At 52.3% G+C, this 21,257-nt stretch overlaps 8 protein-coding genes across 8 annotated transcripts; 3 read left to right on the top strand and 5 right to left on the bottom strand.

The window, feature by feature from the left end:
• Positions 1 to 275: 275 nt before the first annotated feature.
• pex20 lies at positions 276 to 1,241 on the bottom strand (the record flags this gene model as incomplete). The annotated part of the gene is made up of 2 exons (XM_056961445.1): positions 276 to 1,076; positions 1,128 to 1,241. 2 exons carry the CDS (start codon positions 1,239 to 1,241, stop codon positions 276 to 278), a joined length of 915 nt encoding a protein of 304 aa, XP_056805979.1.
• Positions 1,242 to 1,535: 294 nt separating this feature from the next.
• On the top strand, positions 1,536 to 2,776 carry sec13 (GTPase-activating protein SEC13; the record flags this gene model as incomplete). The annotated part of the gene is made up of 6 exons (XM_056961444.1): positions 1,536 to 1,538; positions 1,598 to 1,642; positions 1,723 to 1,838; positions 1,898 to 1,928; positions 1,987 to 2,396; positions 2,452 to 2,776. 6 exons carry the CDS (start codon positions 1,536 to 1,538, stop codon positions 2,774 to 2,776), a joined length of 930 nt encoding a protein of 309 aa, XP_056805978.1.
• Positions 2,777 to 3,131: 355 nt separating this feature from the next.
• On the bottom strand, positions 3,132 to 4,792 carry N7506_012152 (uncharacterized protein; the record flags this gene model as incomplete). The annotated part of the gene is made up of 5 exons (XM_056961443.1): positions 3,132 to 3,515; positions 3,564 to 3,649; positions 3,712 to 4,195; positions 4,252 to 4,668; positions 4,721 to 4,792. 5 exons carry the CDS (start codon positions 4,790 to 4,792, stop codon positions 3,132 to 3,134), a joined length of 1,443 nt encoding a protein of 480 aa, XP_056805977.1.
• A 451-nt stretch (positions 4,793 to 5,243) lies between these two features.
• N7506_012151 (putative MFS myo-inositol transporter) lies at positions 5,244 to 7,008 on the bottom strand (the record flags this gene model as incomplete). The annotated part of the gene is made up of 3 exons (XM_056961442.1): positions 5,244 to 6,384; positions 6,459 to 6,755; positions 6,833 to 7,008. The coding sequence occupies 3 exons, from the start codon at positions 7,006 to 7,008 to the stop codon at positions 5,244 to 5,246; spliced, it is 1,614 nt and encodes a 537-aa protein (XP_056805976.1).
• A 328-nt stretch (positions 7,009 to 7,336) lies between these two features.
• On the bottom strand, positions 7,337 to 10,022 carry N7506_012150 (putative AAA family ATPase GCN20; the record flags this gene model as incomplete). The annotated part of the gene is made up of 9 exons (XM_056961441.1): positions 7,337 to 7,688; positions 7,739 to 8,046; positions 8,097 to 8,206; positions 8,257 to 8,343; positions 8,395 to 8,568; positions 8,617 to 8,920; positions 8,969 to 9,049; positions 9,101 to 9,823; positions 9,876 to 10,022. 9 exons carry the CDS (start codon positions 10,020 to 10,022, stop codon positions 7,337 to 7,339), a joined length of 2,286 nt encoding a protein of 761 aa, XP_056805975.1.
• A 2,376-nt stretch (positions 10,023 to 12,398) lies between these two features.
• On the bottom strand, positions 12,399 to 12,764 carry N7506_012149 (uncharacterized protein; the record flags this gene model as incomplete). Its single annotated transcript, XM_056961440.1, has 1 exon — positions 12,399 to 12,764. One exon carries the CDS (start codon positions 12,762 to 12,764, stop codon positions 12,399 to 12,401), a length of 366 nt encoding a protein of 121 aa, XP_056805974.1.
• Positions 12,765 to 13,314: 550 nt separating this feature from the next.
• On the top strand, positions 13,315 to 16,578 carry N7506_012148 (uncharacterized protein; the record flags this gene model as incomplete). Its single annotated transcript, XM_056961439.1, has 2 exons — positions 13,315 to 13,332; positions 13,435 to 16,578. 2 exons carry the CDS (start codon positions 13,315 to 13,317, stop codon positions 16,576 to 16,578), a joined length of 3,162 nt encoding a protein of 1,053 aa, XP_056805973.1.
• Positions 16,579 to 19,187: 2,609 nt separating this feature from the next.
• On the top strand, positions 19,188 to 21,221 carry N7506_012147 (uncharacterized protein; the record flags this gene model as incomplete). Its single annotated transcript, XM_056961438.1, has 1 exon — positions 19,188 to 21,221. One exon carries the CDS (start codon positions 19,188 to 19,190, stop codon positions 21,219 to 21,221), a length of 2,034 nt encoding a protein of 677 aa, XP_056805972.1.
• Between the last annotated feature and the right edge of the window lie 36 nt (positions 21,222 to 21,257).

The following is a 21,257-nucleotide window of genomic DNA, read 5'->3' as shown; positions in this document are numbered from 1 at the left end:
GCTCATACGTGCTGTCAGGTCCAGGACTGGGCGAATGGGATATTCCTTCCGAGGCCGATGGAAAGTCCCTGGTATCCTCACCTGGACATTGCGTCAGGTTTCGCTCTCACGGTGGACCCGATAGGGGTTCCTTACTGGGGGGGATGTTGGCCCGGGTAGTAACGCCCACCTGGGTGAAGGGAATGCGCCGTCTACACCAAAATTAGCAAGGACAAAGGTCCTCGTAGACGGACCGAGTGATACCGGTGTTTCTGTCGCGTCGGACATCCAAACCGTTACGGGTTGGTACTGACTTCACGAAACTCGTCCCCTTCCACTTCCACCTCACGATCTCGAATCCGACGCATCAATGCCAGGAAGTTGCTTTGCGCGAACTTCTCACTTTGCTCATTGCGCACGCTATCTAGGAGTTGTCCGGCGGTTCGTGCGAGTTCATCGGCATCGCGTCCTCGGGTCTGTGGGTCTTGCTTCTCGCTCTGTGGGATGAGATCGGATCCTAGTCGAACGTCTTCGGTGACTGGCTCATATTCATGGGTGTCCTCTAAATTCTGCTGAGTCTCTTTTTGATCGGCTCCCTGCAGTTCCATATCTGCCCGGGCTTGGTCAAAGGCGGCTTCAAAGGCAGATTCATCAAATTGCTCCACAGGCTTCTGCTGGCTTTGCATAGCTTGGGATGGCTGCATCTGATTCATCGACCCATACATAGGATAGCTCGGTGCGAAAGACGGTTGGTAAGCCCCGTGCATTTGCGGTGTCTGATGGGCCTGTTGCATCGGTCTTTGTTGTTGCTTCATGAACTCAGCATGCCACCCGCCATTTGCTGTTGCGGGTGCGATGTTAGGCCGTTGTAGCTGCGCGGGGTGCGACGGTCCCGATATTTGTAAGTTCTGGAAGTCGGAAGCCCAACTGGCGTTCCCCATATGATGGGCGGCCGGATGGTGAGTGGCTGCATGGTGTGATTGTGCAAAGTGAGCAGGGTGTTGTAAGTCTGGTAATGCGGGGCCAGCAAGGTTGGCTTCGAATGCGGCGAACTCCGGGTCAAGTATGCCCTCTTGAGGGTTCTGAGATCGAAACCCCTGGGGATGTCAGTACCAAACAGACACTGGAATACAAGAATTGCAACCAACCTGGCCCGGTGATTGCCGTGAAGTTAACCGGTCTTGCTGTAGTGTCCGATCAACGGAAGTATGCTTCTGGAAGTTCTGGAGGGCATTGGATGGCCCACATAGCGCATCGCCCATGGTGACCTTATACCGACTGGCGGGATGGTGTAACAAGTAGTTTCGGAAATAATCAAGCTCTTTTCTCCAACTGAATGAGAACAAGATGTATGATGCGAGGACAAGATGTAAGACACCCGCCACGAGCTCCGTGGGGTAACCGATGGACCGAGGCCCAATCACGTGTGATGAGTCACGTGCGCTTAGTCAGTGGCGATAAGAGCGATAGGCCAAAGGGCCAGTTGTTTGGCTCCAAAGGAGAGCTGATCCGGAGCCCGCCTCACTAACTGCAATTGTTTGCTTCTATATTTCAAGATGGTAGGCTGCCAGAAGAACCTGCGCTTCTCAATTCACTCGCTGATAGCTTCACTTTTTAGGCGACCCCTCAGGTGATCTCGAATTCTGGGCACGAAGAGATGATTGTATGTGCTATGCGAACCCGAATTGGCAGTCGCTTCTTTCTCCCACTGTGTTCGAGCTAATTGAGGTACCTGGAATACAGCATGATGCTGGTCTCGACTACTATGGCCGCCGTCTCGCGACATGCTCATCCGACAAAACGATAAAGATCTTCGAAATTGAGGGGGAATCACACCGACTGGTCGAGACACTGAAGGGGTGAGCAGAGTGATGCAGCAAAGCGGGGATATTCTATTTACTGACGGGTCTTGGAACAGCCACGAGGGTGCCGTGTGGTGTGTCGCATGGGTGAGTGACCTAATTCCGTCGTGTGCGCAACTTGGCTAACCATGCAATTGTTCCCCAGGCTCACCCCAAGTTTGGCACCATCCTGGCCTCGTCCTCGTACGATGGCAAGGTTCTCATCTGGCGTGAACAGCCTCAAAATGCGACCTCCCCATCCAGTGGTAGCACTTGGACTAAGGTCTTCGATTTCTCCCTGCACACTGCCTCCGTGAACATGGTCTCTTGGGCTCCTCATGAGAGCGGATGCCTTCTTGCCTGTGCCTCCTCCGATGGCCATGTCAGCGTTCTCGAGTTCCGCGACAACAACTGGACTCACCAGACCTTCCACGCCCACGGAATGGGTGTCAACTCTATCAGCTGGGCCCCCGCTGCCTTCGCTGGTAGCTTGATCAGCTCCAACCCTGGACCCGGTCAACAGCGCCGCTTCGTGACCGGTGGAAGTGACAACCTGGTCAAGATTTGGGATTACAAGTAGGTCTTCTGAACTTTTGAGAGTAATGCGCACATGAAACTGACTCGATTTTAGCGCGGAATCCAAGTCCTACAACCTCACACAGACCCTCGAGGGCCACTCAGACTGGGTCCGTGATGTCGCCTGGTCCCCGAGCATTCTCTCCAAGTCCTATATCGCCTCCGCCTCGCAAGACAAGACCGTTCGCATCTGGACTTCCGACCCTTCAAAGCCGGGCGAGTGGTCTAGCAAAACATTGGAGTTTGACTCTGTGCTGTGGCGTGTTAGCTGGAGTCTCAGCGGTAACATTCTGGCTGTCAGTGGTGGCGATAACAAGGTCAACTTATGGAAGGAGAACCTCAAGGGTGAGTGGGAAAAAGTGAAGGACATCGAAGAATAGGGCCAGAATTCTACACCTTGAGAGCAGCCAGAGCTCACCGACACGTCGCCGTTACAACTGGAGAAGTCGAATGTCTTACTACTTAGCTCCGGTTGTGATTTCCAGCAATCATCTATTCCCTCTTAACGCATAATACGTTTTTTCTTTTTTACAAAGTACTACGCTCATAAACATCTGCTTGGCGGAAATGATTCGATTGCCAACTATTACTATGCTACTGTCGTCTCCTTTTGGGGTTTTGATTCCCCTTTTTTTGGTTTTTCATTTTTCGCGAATTGCTTGAGTTCTCCCAGAAACTCCAAAGACCAATGTAACCAGAGGCCAAGAAAAACTAATATCAAATTCAAAGGCCAAGCTAAACATCCCAGAAAATGAACGGGCCCTTGGCCGAGGGCTCCTTGAGGTCCATCCAACGCCCAAGCATGGTCCGTCCACCAGGGATGATCACGGCCTCATAGACATGCACCCAGCCATCAGTGCCTTCGCTCAAATCAGCGGGCTCATTGTCGACGCGCTCGCAGATGGCGAAGCAGATCCGCTTCCAGCCCTGGATCCCCCCATAAGCAACCTCAATCTCCTCAGTGAAGCCGAAGACGTCGTTCTCGTCGGGGCATGGGCCATGCATGCCCTGCTTTCCCTCGAAAGCGACACGAACGGTCTTCACACTTTTGGCCAGAGGGACGGCCTTGTTGCAGGCCGAGGGCCAGAACAATTCGGGATGGGGAGTGAGTTCGAGGGTCTGGAAATCGTTAGTCTGGACAGCAAGGTGTGGTTGTAGATAGCTTACCATGGCCTCCACCTCGTCCTCGTGCGTTCCACAGGTCTGACGGTGCTCCAAGTCGTCAAGGGAGAATGGGAAGGGGTGGATGCATGCTATCAGAAGGTTCCATTCAGTTCATGTCTTCTGCGAATCAATATTCAATTTGATAACTCACAGTAGTATCCCATCCAGAAGGTGCTCAGCAAGGAGGCCTTGCTAGGATCCTCTTTGCGAACCTGGGGCTTGAGCTCGTCGGGCAGAGCTTGGAAGGATTCGTAAAATGTGTGCTCGCTGTAACTCAGGAGATGCCGCTGCCAGAAGCTGTGGAATTCCAGCAACAGGGCAAGATCAAGTGCCTTGTGATCGATGAATGGCTGGGGCTCGCTGGTGGGTTGGTTTGTGATGATGTCGGTCGATTCGAGCGAGCTGTCTGAGCTGTCTGGGCTACCGAAATCGTCTTCGGGGGTTTCTTCGGACTCATCGGTTTCAGCACCGGATGACTGGCTCGAGGTTTCCGATGCATTGAAGTCCTCGGATTCGTCTTCCATGAAGCCGTCCCCCAGAGTGCCTTTTTCGATAGAATAAATGTGTTCCATGTCATAGTCGGTACGTCGGCAGGGCTGGGTGATGGCCGAGTCGAGGGACAAGGCGGACAAGCACTGTCAACCGTGTGTCAGTTATTTTGTGTTTCATCCCTGTTGTTGTGTGCACTTACCAGCTGGAGGGCATAGAACAACTCTGAGCGCTTTCCAGGCTTCAGTGGCTCTGCGAGGAAGTTGGTCTTTTGAATTACGTCGCCAATGCATTTGAGTGTCTTGGGGAGAAGGGAGTGAAAGGGAAGGGTCAATGATTCTTGCAGCATGGTTCGAAGAACTCTCATCCAAAGGCGTTGGCGATCATCTTCTTCTTCTTTGAAATCAATCTTGGCCTTCAGGACAATGGCTCGAGTGATATATTCAAACATGAGCTCGTTGTTTGCCTTCTTCGCCGGGACATTGTAACGTCCTTGGAATCGACCTCGCCAGACACCAGACTCAGGCGCAAGGATTCTCGCCATCAGTTCTTTGCATGAGAGAGACAGTTGAATAAGGTCCTTATCAGTGGGAAGGGCAATTGCAACTTCGTGGAGGACCTGTTGTAGAATATGAGCATTTGTTTGTAGGGAAAAGGCATTGTAAACATACCTCGTTGGGAAGCTCCAGAATGGAGTGGCCACCTGCGCTGATCTGCTGGCCTCGCATTTTGTTGGCGGCCATGGCCATATTCTTCTGATGATGACAGGGTATCTTGGGAGACTTTTCTATATCAGTGGGGGCTCAATTCTGAGTGAGAATGAAGTTCACACTGTATGAGGTCTCGCGATGATGGTGGTGAGAGAGGAGGAAGAAAGTGATGTTGAAGTAGCACGCAAGTGATCCAAAGTTGAGAAGAATGAGCCTGGCGATCAATAAGTTTAAAACAATAGAGATTCTCGGGGGTAGAGACAATCGAAACGAGCTGGCGTGTAGAATGGCCAACAATAGCGAGGGTCATTGATTAGGGCTCGGGACAATAGGCATGGTGCTCCTCTTGAAAACAACAAAAGCTATCCCAATTCAAATGCATTCAAGAACAATGGGAGACGGGAGATTCAATTGGATGAATAGAAATTATTATTTCCACACACCACGCCAGAAAACATTTCTATTTTCTATACTTCGCATGTTTCTATATATGTCGAGATAGCCGCCGTCGTTGTAAACTTTCCTCTACTCCCCAACCGCCTGCCAATAGGCCCTTGACTTCTTCCAGGCCAAGTCCACTCATCTCGGGGTATATCTTCCAGACAGCAAACCAGCCCACCACACACACAACGGCATAAAGCGCAAAGGTCCATGGCGGAGAGAAGAATTCCATCATGGGCAAAAACGTGAGACCAATCACGAAATTCGATCCCCAATTAGTGGCTGTTGCCAGGGCAGATCCCAGGGACCGCACATTCAGGGGGAATAATAGTTCGGACTGCTGCCAGGGCACATTGCCGAGTCCGAGAGCGTACGCCGCCGTATAAGTTGTCAGACAGAAAAGAATGGCCAGAGGCACAAGGGAGCTGGGGCTATCTTGGGTGTCACCACTGGCTGGGGCTTGTGTATTCCACGCACCGTCCAGAGATGAGAATGAAAGTGCGCAGAGTATCAGAGCAATGACCATCACTGGTATCGAGTAGAGAAGAATCCGTCGGCGTCCAATCTTGTCAATCAGTACAAACGCAAGGAGTGTGAAGAGGAAGTTCGTCATTGCCACCGAGAGCGAGGTCAGCGTCGGAGAGGAGAAGGAGAGGGAGGCGAAAATGGTTGCGGAGAAGTACATGAGACTGTTGAATCCGCAGAGTTGCTGCACAGCCTGTAACATCATCGCAATGATCAACGCTCTCCGGTTGCCCCCGTGGAACAACTGCTGGCCTCGTTCAAATGCATCATGGATCCACAGAGGTGTTGAACCCCGAGGCTTGGGCTGTCCCAGCTCCGAGGTCTCTTGCTCAATCTCCTTGCTGATGTCATGGACCAAGCGGTCCACCACTCGGTCACATCCTGGACAGTCTTGGTAAATTTTAGTCAAGACTTTCTTTGCTCGTGCGTTATACCCAGCCTGGACCAGCCACCTAGGGGTCTCGGGTAGGAATGCAAGAATCGCAAGCTGGAAGAAGGCTGGGAATGCTCCGATGCCCACGATCCATCGCCATCCTCCGGGCGTGAGAGAAAACAGCCACCCAACTATGTATGCCACGACCTGGCCGCCGGTTATGAACAGACTGAGGATAGTCACCAGTCTTCCTCTTGCGTGGGAGGGTGCTAGCTCGGATATGTAGCTGTAGACGAATGAATAAATTAGCAAGAAAGAAAGACAAAGGGTTAGTCCATTGATGGTCGAGGGTCAACGTACAGTGGAGTGACAGCACTCGCACTTCCAACTGCAAGACCCACAATGCTGCGTCCCAGTATCATACCCCAGACCTGACTGGTAAAGGCCTGCACTAATGCTCCTATTGCGAACAACGCATCTGCACCGAGTATGACCTTCCGTCGACCGAGCTTGTCCGCCAGTACGCCGGTGAAAGGGCTTGCGATCAACGCAAACAAACTGGTGCAAGACGTAATGAGGCTTTTGTCAAGTGTAGTCAATGTTCGGTGGGATAAATCTGATCCGACGGTCACCAAAGTCGACGAGATGACACCGGTGCTAGAGTTCGAGCAATTGTCAACAGACTGTAACAATGGGCCATATACCAAACACTGATTCGAAGAGAAGTAACATACTCGTAGCCAAAAAGTAGACCACTTATTCCCGCGGAGAAGGTCAACGCCCAAATAAACCATCCTCCTGAGTACTGGAGCTCGGGGGCAAGGGTTTCTTGTTCGGTGTCATGGTCTGGCGATGAAGCAAGGAGAGGGGCACTGGGACCTGACGGGTCCTGCTCTGCTACATTGGCCATTTTACCACCACTTTGCTTGTAACATCCGGAACTCGTCTACGGAGTACAGTATGCGAGATATGCTATGTGTTGAGGTGATGTCTGGGGATGCGATAAGGATAGGCCGATAAGGCGATAAGCAGACCCGCTTACGGAAATCGGGTTCCGGGAGCCGATCCGTGGGTGAACGAACTATATCTTTGCTGTATAAAACAACCACCTCAAAGAAGGGGTCAATCTATATCAAAGAGGTATCTGCAGATAGAAGCCTGCAGCTGAGATGGTACTAGAAATATGCTTTGTATTTTTTGACGGCGTGACTCTGTACATAGCCGGAGACATCTCGAATCTAGTGCTGCGCAACAACACCGGCAGCATTGGCCTGCTCGCTGATCTTCTTCTTGTAGGCGTTGACCGTACCATCGAACTTGTGGACAGTACCACCATCGCAAACCCAGAGACTTGTGCAAACACTTTGCAACATAGTCACATCGTGAGAAACCATCACAACACCACCCTCGAACACCCGAAGAGCCTCAGCCAAAGCATCCATACCCTCAATATCCAAGTGGTTAGAAGGTTCGTCAAGAACAAGAATGTGGGGGTTGGTAAGGGATAAGCAAGCAAAGGCGACACGAGACTTTTGACCTCCAGAAAGCAGTCCCATGCGCTGAAGACCGGTTGTACCGGTGATACCGAATCTATACCCAGTTAGTTGGTGCGAATATTCAAGGAAACTAGTCAAACTTACGCTCCCAGGTGTCGTCGGTATTCTTCGTCGGTCTTTCCGGGGTAGGTCACGGTCATGAAACCGACTGCACTGTTGTTCATGTCCAGAGCATCGACGTGGTGCTGGGCGAAGAAACCAATGCGAAGTCTCGAGTTTGTGGAAATGAGACCCTTGGTCGCCTCAAGTTGTTTCGTGAGAAGCTTCAATACTGTAGTCTTACCAGCACCGTTAGGTCCAACAATACCGATACGCGAGTCGAGCTGAACATCCAGATCCACATCCTTGAGAAGAGGCTTCTCTGGAGTGTAGCCGAAGCAAACTTCGGACATCTGTACAATGGGGGTGAGAGTTTCTCGACACCGGGGAATGCGAAATGCACGGTGTATTCGCTCTCGGGGGCTTCGAGAACAGGCATACGCTCGAGCTTCTTGATTCTGGATTGTGCCTCGGACGATTTCGCGGCATTGTAACGGAATTTATCAATGAAGGCTGACGAAACATCAATTGCAATCCTGTTAAAAGAGTTGGGGGCCACAAACCTTGCAAGTGAGCTCTCTCGCCCATCTGCTTCTCGTATTCGCGCTTAGCAGTCTTGCGACGCTCCTCCTTGGTTGCGTAGAAGGATTCTAGAAGATGTGAGTATCAATCAGGATTTTCGGGATCTTTGTTATGCTTACCGAAGTTAGCACCTCTGTAGTAATCCAGTCTCTCGGAGTGCTGGTGGATGATATCCGTAGCGACTTCGTTCAAGAATGCACGATCGTGAGAAACAACCAGTACAGTACTGGGGTAACCCTGAAGGTAGTTGGAAAGGAAAGTAATAGACGGAACGTCCAACATGTTAGACGGTTCTATGCAATGTTAGCAAGTTTCCTGTTGAGGGTGACCGTCGAACATACCGTCAAGAAGAAGCAAATCAGGCTCGCAGAACAAGGCTCGGGCCAGGGACAAACGCATTCTCCAACCACCAGAGAAGGTCTTGGTGGCGTACTGCTGGCGTTCTTGGGAGAAACCGAGACCAGCCAAGATACTGGCAGCTCGGGATTCGGCCTTGTCGGACTCCATCTCGGAAAGTTTGCCATAGATATCGCTCAACGTGATATCCAGACCCTCTCTCTGTTCATCGAGTCTGGCAGCATCCGTTGAGGTATCAGCCATTGAGGATCTCTCTGCCTCAAGCGCGGCCAGTTGTTTCGTGATTTTCTGTTGGGGTCAGTGAGCGTTCAAAACACACATTGGCTGTTGACTCACATCTTGCTCTCCGAGGAGATGTTTGCGCCACACATCGGCATCCAACACTGCTTGCAGAGCGGGGGTATCATCACCAGTGATCTAGAGAGGTCAGTAAAAATAGACGTGGAAAAGGAGGAGCTGCAAACTCACCTCCTGTTCGACGTGCAGAATGGAGACGTGAGTAGGAATGGCGATTTCTCTGCGACTCAGAGCGCGCAGAAGTGTGGATTTACCAATACCGTTCTGACCCACAAGACCATAGCGGCGACCATAAGCAAGGGTGAACGCGGCATCGGTAAGAATGCGCAGGCCACTGATGGAAATATCGATGTTGTCGAGCTTAATATCCTTACTCTTGGCCTGTGAGTCGGAGCCCAGCTGGAGAGGGTTGACGGCCATGAAGAACTCCTCGTAGGACATGGTCTCATCGGGTTGCTGAAGCAAGCGGGAGGACTCGTAGGTGACGTTCTTCATCTGCTTCTTGTCCTGCTTGGCACGAATCTTGCGCTCCGCCTTCTCGAGCTTCTTCTTGTCCACCTTGGACTCCAACTTCCTAAGGTTGGCAGACTCCAAATCGACAGTGTTTCCGGTCAAGCCCAGGGTGGAGGACATGTTGCGCTGCGAGCCCACGTTGATCGCTTGCTCCAGCTTCTTGGCCTTGAAAGGCATCTGTCTGCGTTCGGGGTCACCATTGGAGGAGCTGAGAGTTGTGATAAACTTCTCAACGAGATTGCCGATCGCCTCGTAGTTTTGCGGGGAGAAGTCCCCCGAGGCGGAGACGAGAAGTTCGGTGACAGATTCGGCCGCTTCCACCAGGGGCGACTGTTGGGCCGCATCGTCGACGTAGAGGTTGGCAGCATGGGTCAAATAGCCCTATCAATGGGTCAGCTTTCCACCCCGCGTGTTTCTTTGCGGAGAGACGTACCACTGAGTATTCTGAAATGATATGGTCCAGACCAGGAATCTGGGCTTGTAGTTGGGCCTCCATATTTCCAGATGCAAGCAGCAGATCAAGCAGCCAGAGCGGAGCAGGTATCTTCGACCACAGAGTCTGGGCTGGAATTGAGGTCATTGTCCAGAGTGGGCTTTTTTGCGTTATCGATAAGGTCACATGATGAGTCTCATGTTCGAAGTGTTGACCCTTCCCGAGGTCACTTCCACCATTCACCTACCATTACAGAGTAACTGACTGCGAACCTATATTGTCTTCTGAGGCTATTTTGTGGGGGAACTGGCATGTTCTACGGAACTTGAGGGCTAGAAGCGCAAGACCGTTCTCAAGGACTTTATCTTTGCTGTACATGTGTTTTTGCTGCTCTTCCTACTTCTTTCTACCCTCACGAGCAATTGTCTCTAAACACTACGAAGAGTGGGTTCAATTGATGTATGCTTTCTCATTCTATGAAGCAATTGCCTGATGCCGCAGACAATCAACCATGCCCTGCCTCTTTCAATTGCTGTGCAATATGTTTAGTCCGGCACTTATGAGCAAATTTCCTCATAAAATTGCGTGTCCAAACATTAGTTAGTACAAAGATGAATCAATTTCAGTACGGAGTACTCCATACTCTGTTCTAGTTATAGCTCTAGTCCAAGGATTTGTGGTCACTAACATCTACTCCGTACTCGATAAGATAGACCCAAGAGAACTAGCGCAATCTGCACAGAATAACTCAATCATTAATTCTTTTATTGACAAAACCTTCAAGCCTTTTGACTTCAGGCAGCATCAGCACTCAAAGATGCGGTGTAGCTACCTCAAACGAGACCTCCATTCTGGCTGTCGATGCATCCAGCAAAACTGAAAATGCCCAAACACTATAAACAGAAGCCAATGTGATTGTTTCAATCCGGCTACTACCGGTTGCCCCGGGGAATTAACCTCACTGTGATCCCAGTTGATTGCCAGTTCAGTTCGCAATCACATGTAATATAGGGCATAACATCACATCCGGCCGTCACACAGTTTGGAACAGTCCTTGTAGTGGCGCAGATGATCGACCTGGAGTGTTTCAGTCTCCCCGATATGTTTGAGCATCTGCGACTCAAATACGGAGTACGGAGTATGGAGTACGGAGTAGGTATTCTAGCTACAGCCAGATGCAAGTCGCATCGATGGTCTTGAGTTGCCGCTGAAGGGACCTAAATTTGGAGCAGGTTGCAGGTTGCAGATCGCAGGTTGCAGATTACAAAGTTTCAGAGTCGCAGAGTTGCAGAGTTTGAGAATGCAGTTTCATGAGCATGGAAGTGAATGGGATTTACACGCGATGCGAGCTCACTCGTACTCTCGGAATCAATAGCCCATGGAAGAAGCTCGGGAGAAATTTCGGATTCATCACAAATCTCGGAAATTGCGCACGGGCAGAATTGAGCCCCAGAGCTCGTGATTGTTTTAGCGTGAGCCGATCAACAGGGATGAATAGACGAGGTTGAGACTGCGATATATAACGGGTGACGGCAGTGAGGTCCCAGGTTACACATCCCAGGGCCGGGAAGTACCCTGGAAGTCAAGACAAAGGAACTCCGTAGGAACCCCTATTGTTCCAGAATCCGACCTTCCAAACCGAATGATTGGATCTGCCGATCGCGAGGGATCTCAGGGCTTCGGAACCTTACGATCGGCCTTGGCTGTTAGCGGGAAAGGGAAAAGAGAAAAAAATAAGCAAAATCAGTCAAATAAGCAAATAAACGGGGAACAACAGCTTGAAACACGAGGTGCTCCGCTTCATTTGAGACGTTCTGGCGCTACTGTACTATTGACGGTTAGATGCCACATCAGCGGGAAAAGGAGAGGGGGAAATCGAGGAAAAAAGAGAGAAAAAAAAGGGCAAAGCGGGACAGATCCGGCAGTAAGAACCGATTCAGGTTTGTTTATGCCCCAGGCGAGCCATTTTACTTTGAAGAGTGGACATGGAGTGGGTGGGTGGATCTAGATGACGATGTCAAAAAACACGATATTCCAGACCATTTCCGATGAGCTTGCAAGGCCCCGAGATTGATATATGAATAGGAAGGAATCTCAAGGGATATCAAGGATAATACTCCGTACATGGGATATATTAATTGATGCACAATGTAAGTACCATATGTACAATGTTAAGATAGTATATAAAGAGGACCTTACATACAATGCACAATAGTATGTCATGCCTTCAATCTCTCGGAGAAATCCAGACCCAAGGGGAAATCAGGATTATGTACTCCGTATACAATGGCCATTTGAAAGTGGGCCTGCAAGAGAAAAATTGGAATATCGGGTTGACAGATGGGACCTAACGTCGAGTGGAGAGTATACAGCGCGTATGCTCCAGAGTAGGAAGCTCTTTTCACCTGGGATCCAGTGTAATATCAGCGTGCCATGGTTCTGCTTCGGAGAACAGTTCATCGCAGGAAAGCAGTGGGCACTGATCGGCCTAGAATCTCGAGACTAACCCCAGCTAGTGGCAGTCTAGGGGGTCCGTAGACGAGATTCCAGCCAGCCGAAACCAGATGTGGGGAATCGGTGGGATCGCATGGCTTTTCCTAGCCAGTTTCCTTCGCTGAATGTCTGGGGGGGAGCCACTGAGAGCCACTGGTGTCCAGTCAAAGACGGATTTCTCCGTTCTTCCTTGAAAAGAGTTCTGGCCGATGACGCCAATGCAATGTGAGCCGCAAGGGATAGGTGCCAGTGGCCTGCCAACATGGCGCCTAATCTCTCGCCTGCATTTGCAATAACACCCGCAGGATCGTGCACCGCTAGCACCGTTTGGCATTCGGGACATTTCTGGATTTTCTGGGTTCTGCAACTGTTCAGTGCTGCAGTTAGTAACTCCATAGTGGTGAACTGTTGTAGACTGGGTGTTTTTTTCTCCCCTTCCCCTTCTTATTTTTCTTGTTCTGCACGAACAAACCCCCTGTGCTTGTTAGTTCAATTAGTCCCAATAATCCACCTCCAATAACGTCGAGTCCAAAGGTCCCTATCAAGGGCTTTTTGCGGAGGGGAGGACTTATTGAAGCTCCTAGCGTACGCAGGGCGGTGATATCCCCGGCAGCTTTTGTTATTGTTTCCCCATCCACGGCTCAACTCATCTTCTTTGGCCTCCAAGGGGCGTGAGGCGATCAGTTTTCTTTCTTTTTTTGCGTTGCGGTCTTTGTTTCTGGCTTCAACACCACCTTCCGCTCTTTTCTTAAACTTTTCCGGTGGAAGTTGAGCGTCAATCGTGAACCTCCCTCCCGCGCCAACCTTCCCGACCCCTCTCCCTCTCCCAGCAACAAATCCCCAGCCTTCTTGTGCATGCGCATTCACCTGGAATGTCCTTCGCAAAGTCCTTTGACTTGGAGCTGAGCGTCGGCGTGTTTCACGCTCTTACTGGCGCCCTCTGAGGATGGATCACGTATCCACGGTAAGCCCGCCCGAATTAGCACTCAATTCGCGGAACCGCCCCAAATGGACCCAAACCTCCAGCGGTTTGGGCGGTTCTGAATGTCCCACTGATTTTTGGTAGTTGTGTGCCTTGAGCACCGTCGGGATTGCGCCCGCGGGTCTCGCCCTCGGACGCGCAGACCGAACCCAGAGGCCCAGCCTCTTTCGGCGCAAGACTCTCGCGCAAGACTTGCCCACCCAACCACCCACGCCCGTCGAGGCGAAGCCAGTGGATCCTCGACCGAAGACAGCCGCACCGTCTCGAAGTCCCGCCGCCGAATGGCTTGCCGCAAAGGAGGAGGAACTCGCGCCAGCCCAATGTGAAGGGTCAGATTTGCGGCGGGCGTCCATGTCATTCAGTGCAGCCCGGCGTCGACGTCGGGGCCAGACATTGATGAGCCCGCCGTTGCAGATTCCAGAGAATGAGTCCACCGATTCGCCGACCGAGACTCATGCCCGGCGGCCATCGACCGGTTGGCTGCGCCGATTGTCGATGGCATCTTTCAACACGGAGAGTCCGAGTGCGCAGAGCCCAACTACACCGTCGTTCAGTGGCTCGGCAAGTCCCATGTTCCCTCAGTCACCTGGTCAGAGGAGACTGCCAAACAAGCTGGTGAAGCGCCCGGCTTCTCAACAGGCAAGTATGCATGCCTTTGGTATGAACACCATTTCCGGTCCGTCGCCCGCTGCGCTACGCCGACCGGCCACCAGCCACCAGCGGTCGGAATCGATGATTCTGCAGACTCCGGTGACCACTGACTTTGAGACATACTTCCCCAAGACGCCTGCGGCCTCACCTGCGGTGGAGGACTTTGATGTTGAAAAGCAGAAGCAGTGGTCGCCATTCTTTCTTCCCAAGGCTGGCAAGCTGGTCGACATGCTCTCACGTAGATTTTCCATTTCTACGGCACCCAAGGCCCAAAGTGTGCGCCAGATTGTTTCTGACCAGGGGTCGCTACCTGCTCTGGTCATGGCGAGTGAGATCTCATCCGGCATGGCCACACCGCGTGGGGAGAAGTCTGTACCTGAGACGCCGGTTGAATTCCGCAATCCCTTCCAGTCAGCGGCCCCGAAGCCTACTCTGGCGAGCCAGCCACCGGTGCAGGAAAGATCCTCGGTTTCAAAAGACTCTGGGGAACAGCGCAATCACAAGCACTCGTATTCGTGCAATGATGTCGAGCCGAAAGTTGTGATGGCGAACACTGTCACCGCACATGGGAAACCGATTATGGGACTTGTGCGCGGTGGTTCACTCAAGCGTGTCAAGGGCCGGACGTTCTCGATTCCTCGCTCCGAGCTGGCCAGGGGGGATAAAAAGGTCATGATTCCGAGCTCACCTGCACCCGAGCGCCGTAACATTACCGATCCAACGGTCTTTCAGCCGCCGCACCCTATCTCCCAGCCTGGGTGGGCCGTTTCCGCTTTGGAGAGACGCGCCCAGGTTGGTCCGCGGTCCGTGTCGCAAGATTATGATGTTGGCTTAGGCTCCCGGGGTGGTTCACGCCCGTTGAACTCGGACGATGTCGCTCTATCCGCGTGGCAGCAAGCATCGCGCCCAGGTGGTCCAGCAGCCTATGGCTCTCTGCGTCGTCGCCCCAAGGGTTTCTCGATCTCTGGTTCGGATCCTTCTTCCACTGTCATTGGGTCAGATGATACACGCGTGTTCACTTCCTGTGATGAGTACGAGACCGACGTGATGTCGGATTACTGGGATTCCATTCGTACACGCGAGACCAGCACTAGTGGACTGAAGGGACTGCGCATTGAGACAATGTTCGACAAAGCAGGTGCGAGCTTGGTGAATGAAGAAGCCACGAGTTTGGAAGCCCTACTTCCGCGGGGGTCCTTCGCCGCTCGGTCTGAGAGGGATCCTCGATTGTTCCCGGAATCGTATTTGGTCTCGCCTCCTCTGACCCATGTTTCCATGGCCGATCAGCCGCCTTTGGCCGACGGCGCGGATGAGGACTCGCTTAGTATGATTGGATCGCTACCAGGTGATGATCGCCCAGCTTTTGCTTCCCCGCCCAACGATGCACTGTCAAAGTACGCCGAGGCCGATTCGCCCTTCGGCTCACCTATTAGCCAGATCGGACCGTTTAGTGGCGCGTCGGATCTCCATGTCAACAAAAAGGCGAATATCTTCGACTGGTCGGAACAGACACGTCCGGATCGCGACTCTGGAGAGTTCGAAGCGCGTCCCCGAACTATGCAGGGTAAACAAGAAGGTGTCGATCGAAGCAGCCGTGCTGTTTGTCGGAAAGCGCCATCTACCGTCCATCTCCGTAGCCAAAGCGTGCCAGTCGCGAGCGAACTCCCCACGAATGAATCTCGGCAAACTTCTGGCAAGTTTGGTACATGGGGTCTGGGTAGTAAGGGTGTCAGTGAAGACTGGGATAGCGATTTCGACTTTGACGAGTCGGAGGAGACGCCCGTCGCAGAAAACAAACAATTCCCTGAGCCCGACCCTAACCGCCAGAGTATGACTGTTCCGAAAGCTATTCTGGAACGTCAAGCTAGTCTTCGCGGTCAATTTGGACAGGTTCAAGAGCTGACCCTGTTGGTGGAGGAGTTGAAACGTCTTCGTCACCAGGCTAATACGCTGGATATCGTCACCGGCCCGTCCAGCGAATTGTGGAAAGAAGCCGAGCAAATTGTCAACTTGGCTACTATTGACGAAGAAGAAGAGCGTCGCTCACCACCAGGATCGCCTTCATCCCTCACCTTTAGCTTTGATGAATCTGATGATGATGGCCTTCATACTGCCTCTTCGAAGCGCGACAGCGAGGTCTCCTGGGACGTGCATGGCGACACTGAGCATGTTTTGCCCCTTTCTCTCGCGAAAGACTCACCTAAATCGAAATCCGTGCTGGATCTGCTGCAATCGCGCGAGCCCAAGTCAGCTCTCCAAGAGTTGGACTTTGGCTCACGTACTAAGAAACTTCCGTTTGATACCTCGTCGTTGAAGAACCTGGTGGTGCGCGCGGGAGTGGTCACACGCGCGTTAAAGGAAGTCATTCGCAAAGCAGAAGGTGTTGCTAGCAGCCCGCGCGATTTCCCTCACGATCCCCCTTCCGACGCATTTTCGACAAACCTGACCTCGACTTTGACGCCGCTCTCGCGGAAATGTCATAATGTACAACTCCTGTACCATCGTGCAATGATGCACCTATCTCTATCAAATCCTCACTCCCTCTCATCGTCTTCTTTCCGCACCCCATTCCCATGAGATGAAACGACAACCTGAAGATCATTTGCATGAGCATCTCCTTCATCCCTTAACCCTAATATCTCCCTCCCTACCTGGATCTTCTTCGATCTTGGAGACTCTGTTCTGCGATGTGACCCCAAAAGCCATTGCTTCTTCTTTCCTTTTTTTCTCTTCATGTACAACTCTAACCCCCCCATGTACATTTCCATACTTCTTCTCTTACTGTGACTCTTCTTACCCGTGAATCTCACACTCCCTACGGGGCCCACGACCTTTCTTTTATTCTTGTGTCTCTTTCTCTTTTTTCTTCCAATGTCCCATATTTGCGCTGCTCATATTCTCTAATTGCGCCCATCTGAGGATCCGGACGCAATACCTGTCTCGCCGAGCCGCGGAAAAGCATCCGAATAGTTATGTTTGAGTCCTGACATCTGCGATACGCTGAATCTGCTATCCAAGCTCCCAAGCTAAGTCTAATGCAAAACAATGTTCAATCTAATCGTGGGAATCCTTTGGATGCGCTTTTAATTGTAGACCAGGTTGAGTCCGAGTGTGTTCCTTAACCGTTTCAGTACTTCATCATAGTCCCTCTCGCCGGTGACGCGCATTCTTCCTAGCCCCGCTGCTCCATCCATGAGGCGGAATTGGAGTTGTCAACTCAACCGACGTGCAATGATGTTCTGGTCTGGTTACTTCACAATAGCAGAGCTTGCAAAGACCGGGCCTACTTTGACTGCCGCACTAACATTGTAATTCTCTAGTTACATAGCAATGGCAGAAGCCCAGCACTCAAAAACGCATAAGTACCGATAGTCAGTGCAGAGATGAGCTTTTATGGGCAGACTGGTCGCCCAGGTTTGAAGTCCAAGTCACACAGCAGCCTCTCTCGGCGTCGGATGCAATGATCAACATGGTTACGAACTCAATGAGGTCCCAACGAGCTGTCTCCAGGTATGGAGTAGACCTCTCGACGTTGACGGATTTTAAAGATAGTCCAACAATCCAAACAGTGAGTCGCAGAGAGATTTCCGATGTACTTCTGTCCATGGAAGTGGTCATAAGGACTGTTGGGATCTAGATAAATTGCCTCCTTGGCCATGGGTTTCCTATTCTAATACACAGGTCAGCCAAAATCTTCGTATGTGATCAATTGTTTTAAATGCAACCAGGTATCCTGAGGTACTCCCAGCGTGATACTCAGTTCTACGAATCCGATATTGAAGGAACTGTCACTTTATCATGGCATGGGTCCAATCGGACGTTCTAACAGTTCCCAGGTTTACTCCCGAGCTTATAGTCACCTCTCCATCTCTGATCTCGATACTTGTGGAGTCTTCCAGGTTTGGATATTTCCAAGGCTGCTACCTTTGTGATATGTTCAGATATATGGCTACCTTTTTAAGTCAATCCTTCCAGGTTATTTTGTAAAGGGAGAAAAGTGGTGGTTTCAGGAAATATATATTAGAAGAACCGACTAGCTGCCATTGATCCGATGTCCGTTTTCAACATTTAGGCGGAATTTACATATCACAACTTCCAAGGCTCAGGGCAATATTGGGCAATCCGATATCCATGGATCATTGTGTGTTGAGATATAGGAATGGTGGAACTCGCATCCTCACCCAAGGCGGGTGTGGTGTTCCAATATTCAGCTAGATTGGCCTTAAATACGATTACGGGGCCTGGAAGAAGACTAGAGATATGATGTAGCGGTGAAGCCCGCTAGTGGAGATATGGAGACATAGATAGGAGAGAAAGAGACAGAATAGATGAGCATATCGGATTAGATTGCAATGTCAACTCGTACTTCGTGAGCGGGCTGGCTCGACGCCAAGGTCTTACGCCCTGCGTGGAGATGAGCGGATCACACCAGCGTCTCAGCTTCGACCATTCAGAGGGCTCGTATCCTCTACCCAATGGAAGAAATTGTCCTCTTGGGGGAGTATTTGGGGAGTATGGCAGGTGTTCGTTTTCTGTGAATACCCTCAGATCAAGCAACGAGGTCGAGCTTGGCAAGTCTTGCACTCCGAGAATAGAGCAGAAACAAGAAAAGAGGCCCCCTTTGGCCCTTGCAGGTTGCTAAATTGGCGAACAGCCACCCACTCCACTCAGGGGCAGCCGAACGGCGATTGGCTACCGGTGGCTGGAGACCAGAGGCACGTCTCAGTGCACCTTGCTTGTTCCTGGGGACACAACAAATAACCCCAATCAATTGACGAGGCGATGTAGTGAAAAAGGAGAGGAAGATCCAGCGTAGAGAAGTGCTAAATAAAGAAAGACACAACACTCAGGGGGAAACAGAAAAAAAGAGGATCAGATGCGGAGAGAGGCAAAGGGCGCTAGGACCCCAATCTAGAACTCTTCTCTCCTTCTCCTCTTTTCTTCTCTTCTTCAACTTCCTCACCCTATACATTCTCTTGTTTTTGGTCTTTTTGGTCTTTTTGGTCTGTTGTTGACTGTTTGGCTTGGGAACTTAGTTCCGTTCATTCTTTTGCCCGCTAGTCACTCGCTCTGAACTCATTTGGATTTCTACGCCTGTCTAATGACCCGATTTCGATGATCTATTAGCCTTTGTGTATTGACCGGTCTACGCCTATCTCGCGGGTCTATACCCATATAGACCCGTCATGTCTCATTCCGGTTTGCGAAATGTTCGCCGGGATGTGGTTCCCGCCCATCGATTACCATTCTTGGTCCCGAGCACCCCTCTAGCCACAAGCATGCCGACCATCGTGGCGAGAGCTCCCGAGGCATCGGAATCCACCACCAATGGTGCCAAGCCCACCAGCAATATGACCACAACGGTCTTGCCCGTCGTGCTCGGTGCGGGTGTGCCCATTCTCTGTGCCATCGTCGTGCTCATCGTGCTGCACCGGAGACACGTCAAGAAGCTCCTCCGGGAGGATGCCATGGATAAACACAAATCGCTCGACTTCGGCATGGACACAGTCGGTCCGGCCACGAGGAGGAAAGGTGGTCCACAGGGAGGAATGCCCCCGATGTCCGAACCCGGTCACACCAAGGGATTGTCTCTTGACGTCAGCCCGTATCTCATGCCGCCCGGCCTGGTTGGCTCCCGCGATTCCCTTCACTCCATGTCCATCGACGATGACAAGTACCGCCCTGCCACCGCCAATGGCTCCGTTCGTTCGTTCCCCAGACACCGCGACGATGCGTCAAGCCTTGCAGGCTCTCGCTTCGGAGGCGCAGAAGAACCCAACTCGGGTCTTCTCAAGAATGCCCAGCGTATGTCCCGATCATCACCACCCTTGTACACTTCTCCCACCGAGTCTCATCCGCGCAGCCCTCTGGCTCAGCGAAGTGATTCTCAGCCAATGCATGGCTTGACTCCCCCGCCCCCTGTCGCACAACAACCTGGCATGGCAATTGGAAGCCCCAGTGTCGACAGGAGCTACTCCCCGGAATCTCTGCCCCATGTGGATGACACTCCCCTCCACTTCGGTCTGGATGAGCCACATAGCGCTCCCCACGAGGAGCGTCCCAATTTCCCTCTCCCGGAGCCCTCGCATTCCCCCGACCACGGGGACTCTGCACACGTTCCTCGTATCTCCCTGCCGGTCAGCGAAGTGACCACGAGTGACTATGGTGACCGCAAGTCGGACTACATTCTCCCCAGCGATGTCCATGGCTCCGATGGACATACTTACCAGCACCCGGAGCTTCCTGAAGAGCCTCACAACCTGGAACCGGTCTATGATGACCGCCGTAACACCAAGCGGATGACCCTCGGGGTGCGCCCTCTGCCCCCAGAGGATCCCGCTGACAACCCCGAACAGCGTGCCAATCGAATCCGCTCCTTCTACAAGGAGTACTTCGATGAGAGCAAGACCGGTCGCGAGACCACCTACTACGAGGACTTCGGCCCGGAGTTCTATGAGGGCGGCGGCGCCCTCGGCGGTGGTGGTTTCGTTTACGACCCTGTCACTGGTGAATATTACGATGCCAACGCGCCCCCAGTGCCTGCTCCTTACGCGGAGCCTTACACTCGGCGGGCCATGACCCCTCCTCCTCGTGCTCCTCCTCGCTTCCAGGGTGCCGCCCGGCACCAGGCCACCAACTCGGCCGGCTTCGGTGGGATGCCCAGCCCACGAGCCTTCTCCTCTGCCTCCGGGCCCCGGGCCTTCTCCTCCGCCTCCGGTCGCATGCCGGGAGCTCGCGCCCGCAAGCCTATGCCTCCTCCCTCGCCGCTCCAGGTGCTCCCCACCCCACACATGTTGACCGACGATTCTCTCATGACCGCCATGGACTTCGCCCCGGCCAACGGGTTCAAGGAGCGTCGCGATGGCCGCGCCGAGACCCCCACCGGAGGCATGCGTCCCTACAGCCCCGCGGTTCGTGCGCACACCCCGCTCGCGTCCGCATTCGATGAACTGGCCGTGATGCCCAGCCCCCACGCGCTGCGCAAGTCGGGCACCTTTACGAACCTAGACTTCGTCCCCCCGCCACGTTTCCGAAATGAAGGTGGCGGCAGTGACGCGGGCAGTATCCGCAGTGGTCGCAGTGGGATGTCGGCCGCGCATCAGAATAACATCCGCATGGGTAACTACCGCGTGAGTCGTCTGCCGCCCGCGGCGGTCGGCACTCGGGATGATATGATGGTTAGCCTGAAGCCCAGCTGGGATATGGTTAACAATAAATAAGGGCTATGATTGTGTTATTGTACTTAGGGATTTCTG

The sequence above is a fragment of the Penicillium brevicompactum genome (assembly GCF_028827555.1).
Source record: "Penicillium brevicompactum strain IBT 35665 chromosome Unknown utg000009l_segment0_segment0, whole genome shotgun sequence".
NCBI classification, from domain to species: Eukaryota; Fungi; Ascomycota; class Eurotiomycetes; order Eurotiales; family Aspergillaceae; genus Penicillium; species Penicillium brevicompactum.
This window is presented reverse-complemented; position numbering and strand designations above follow the sequence as displayed.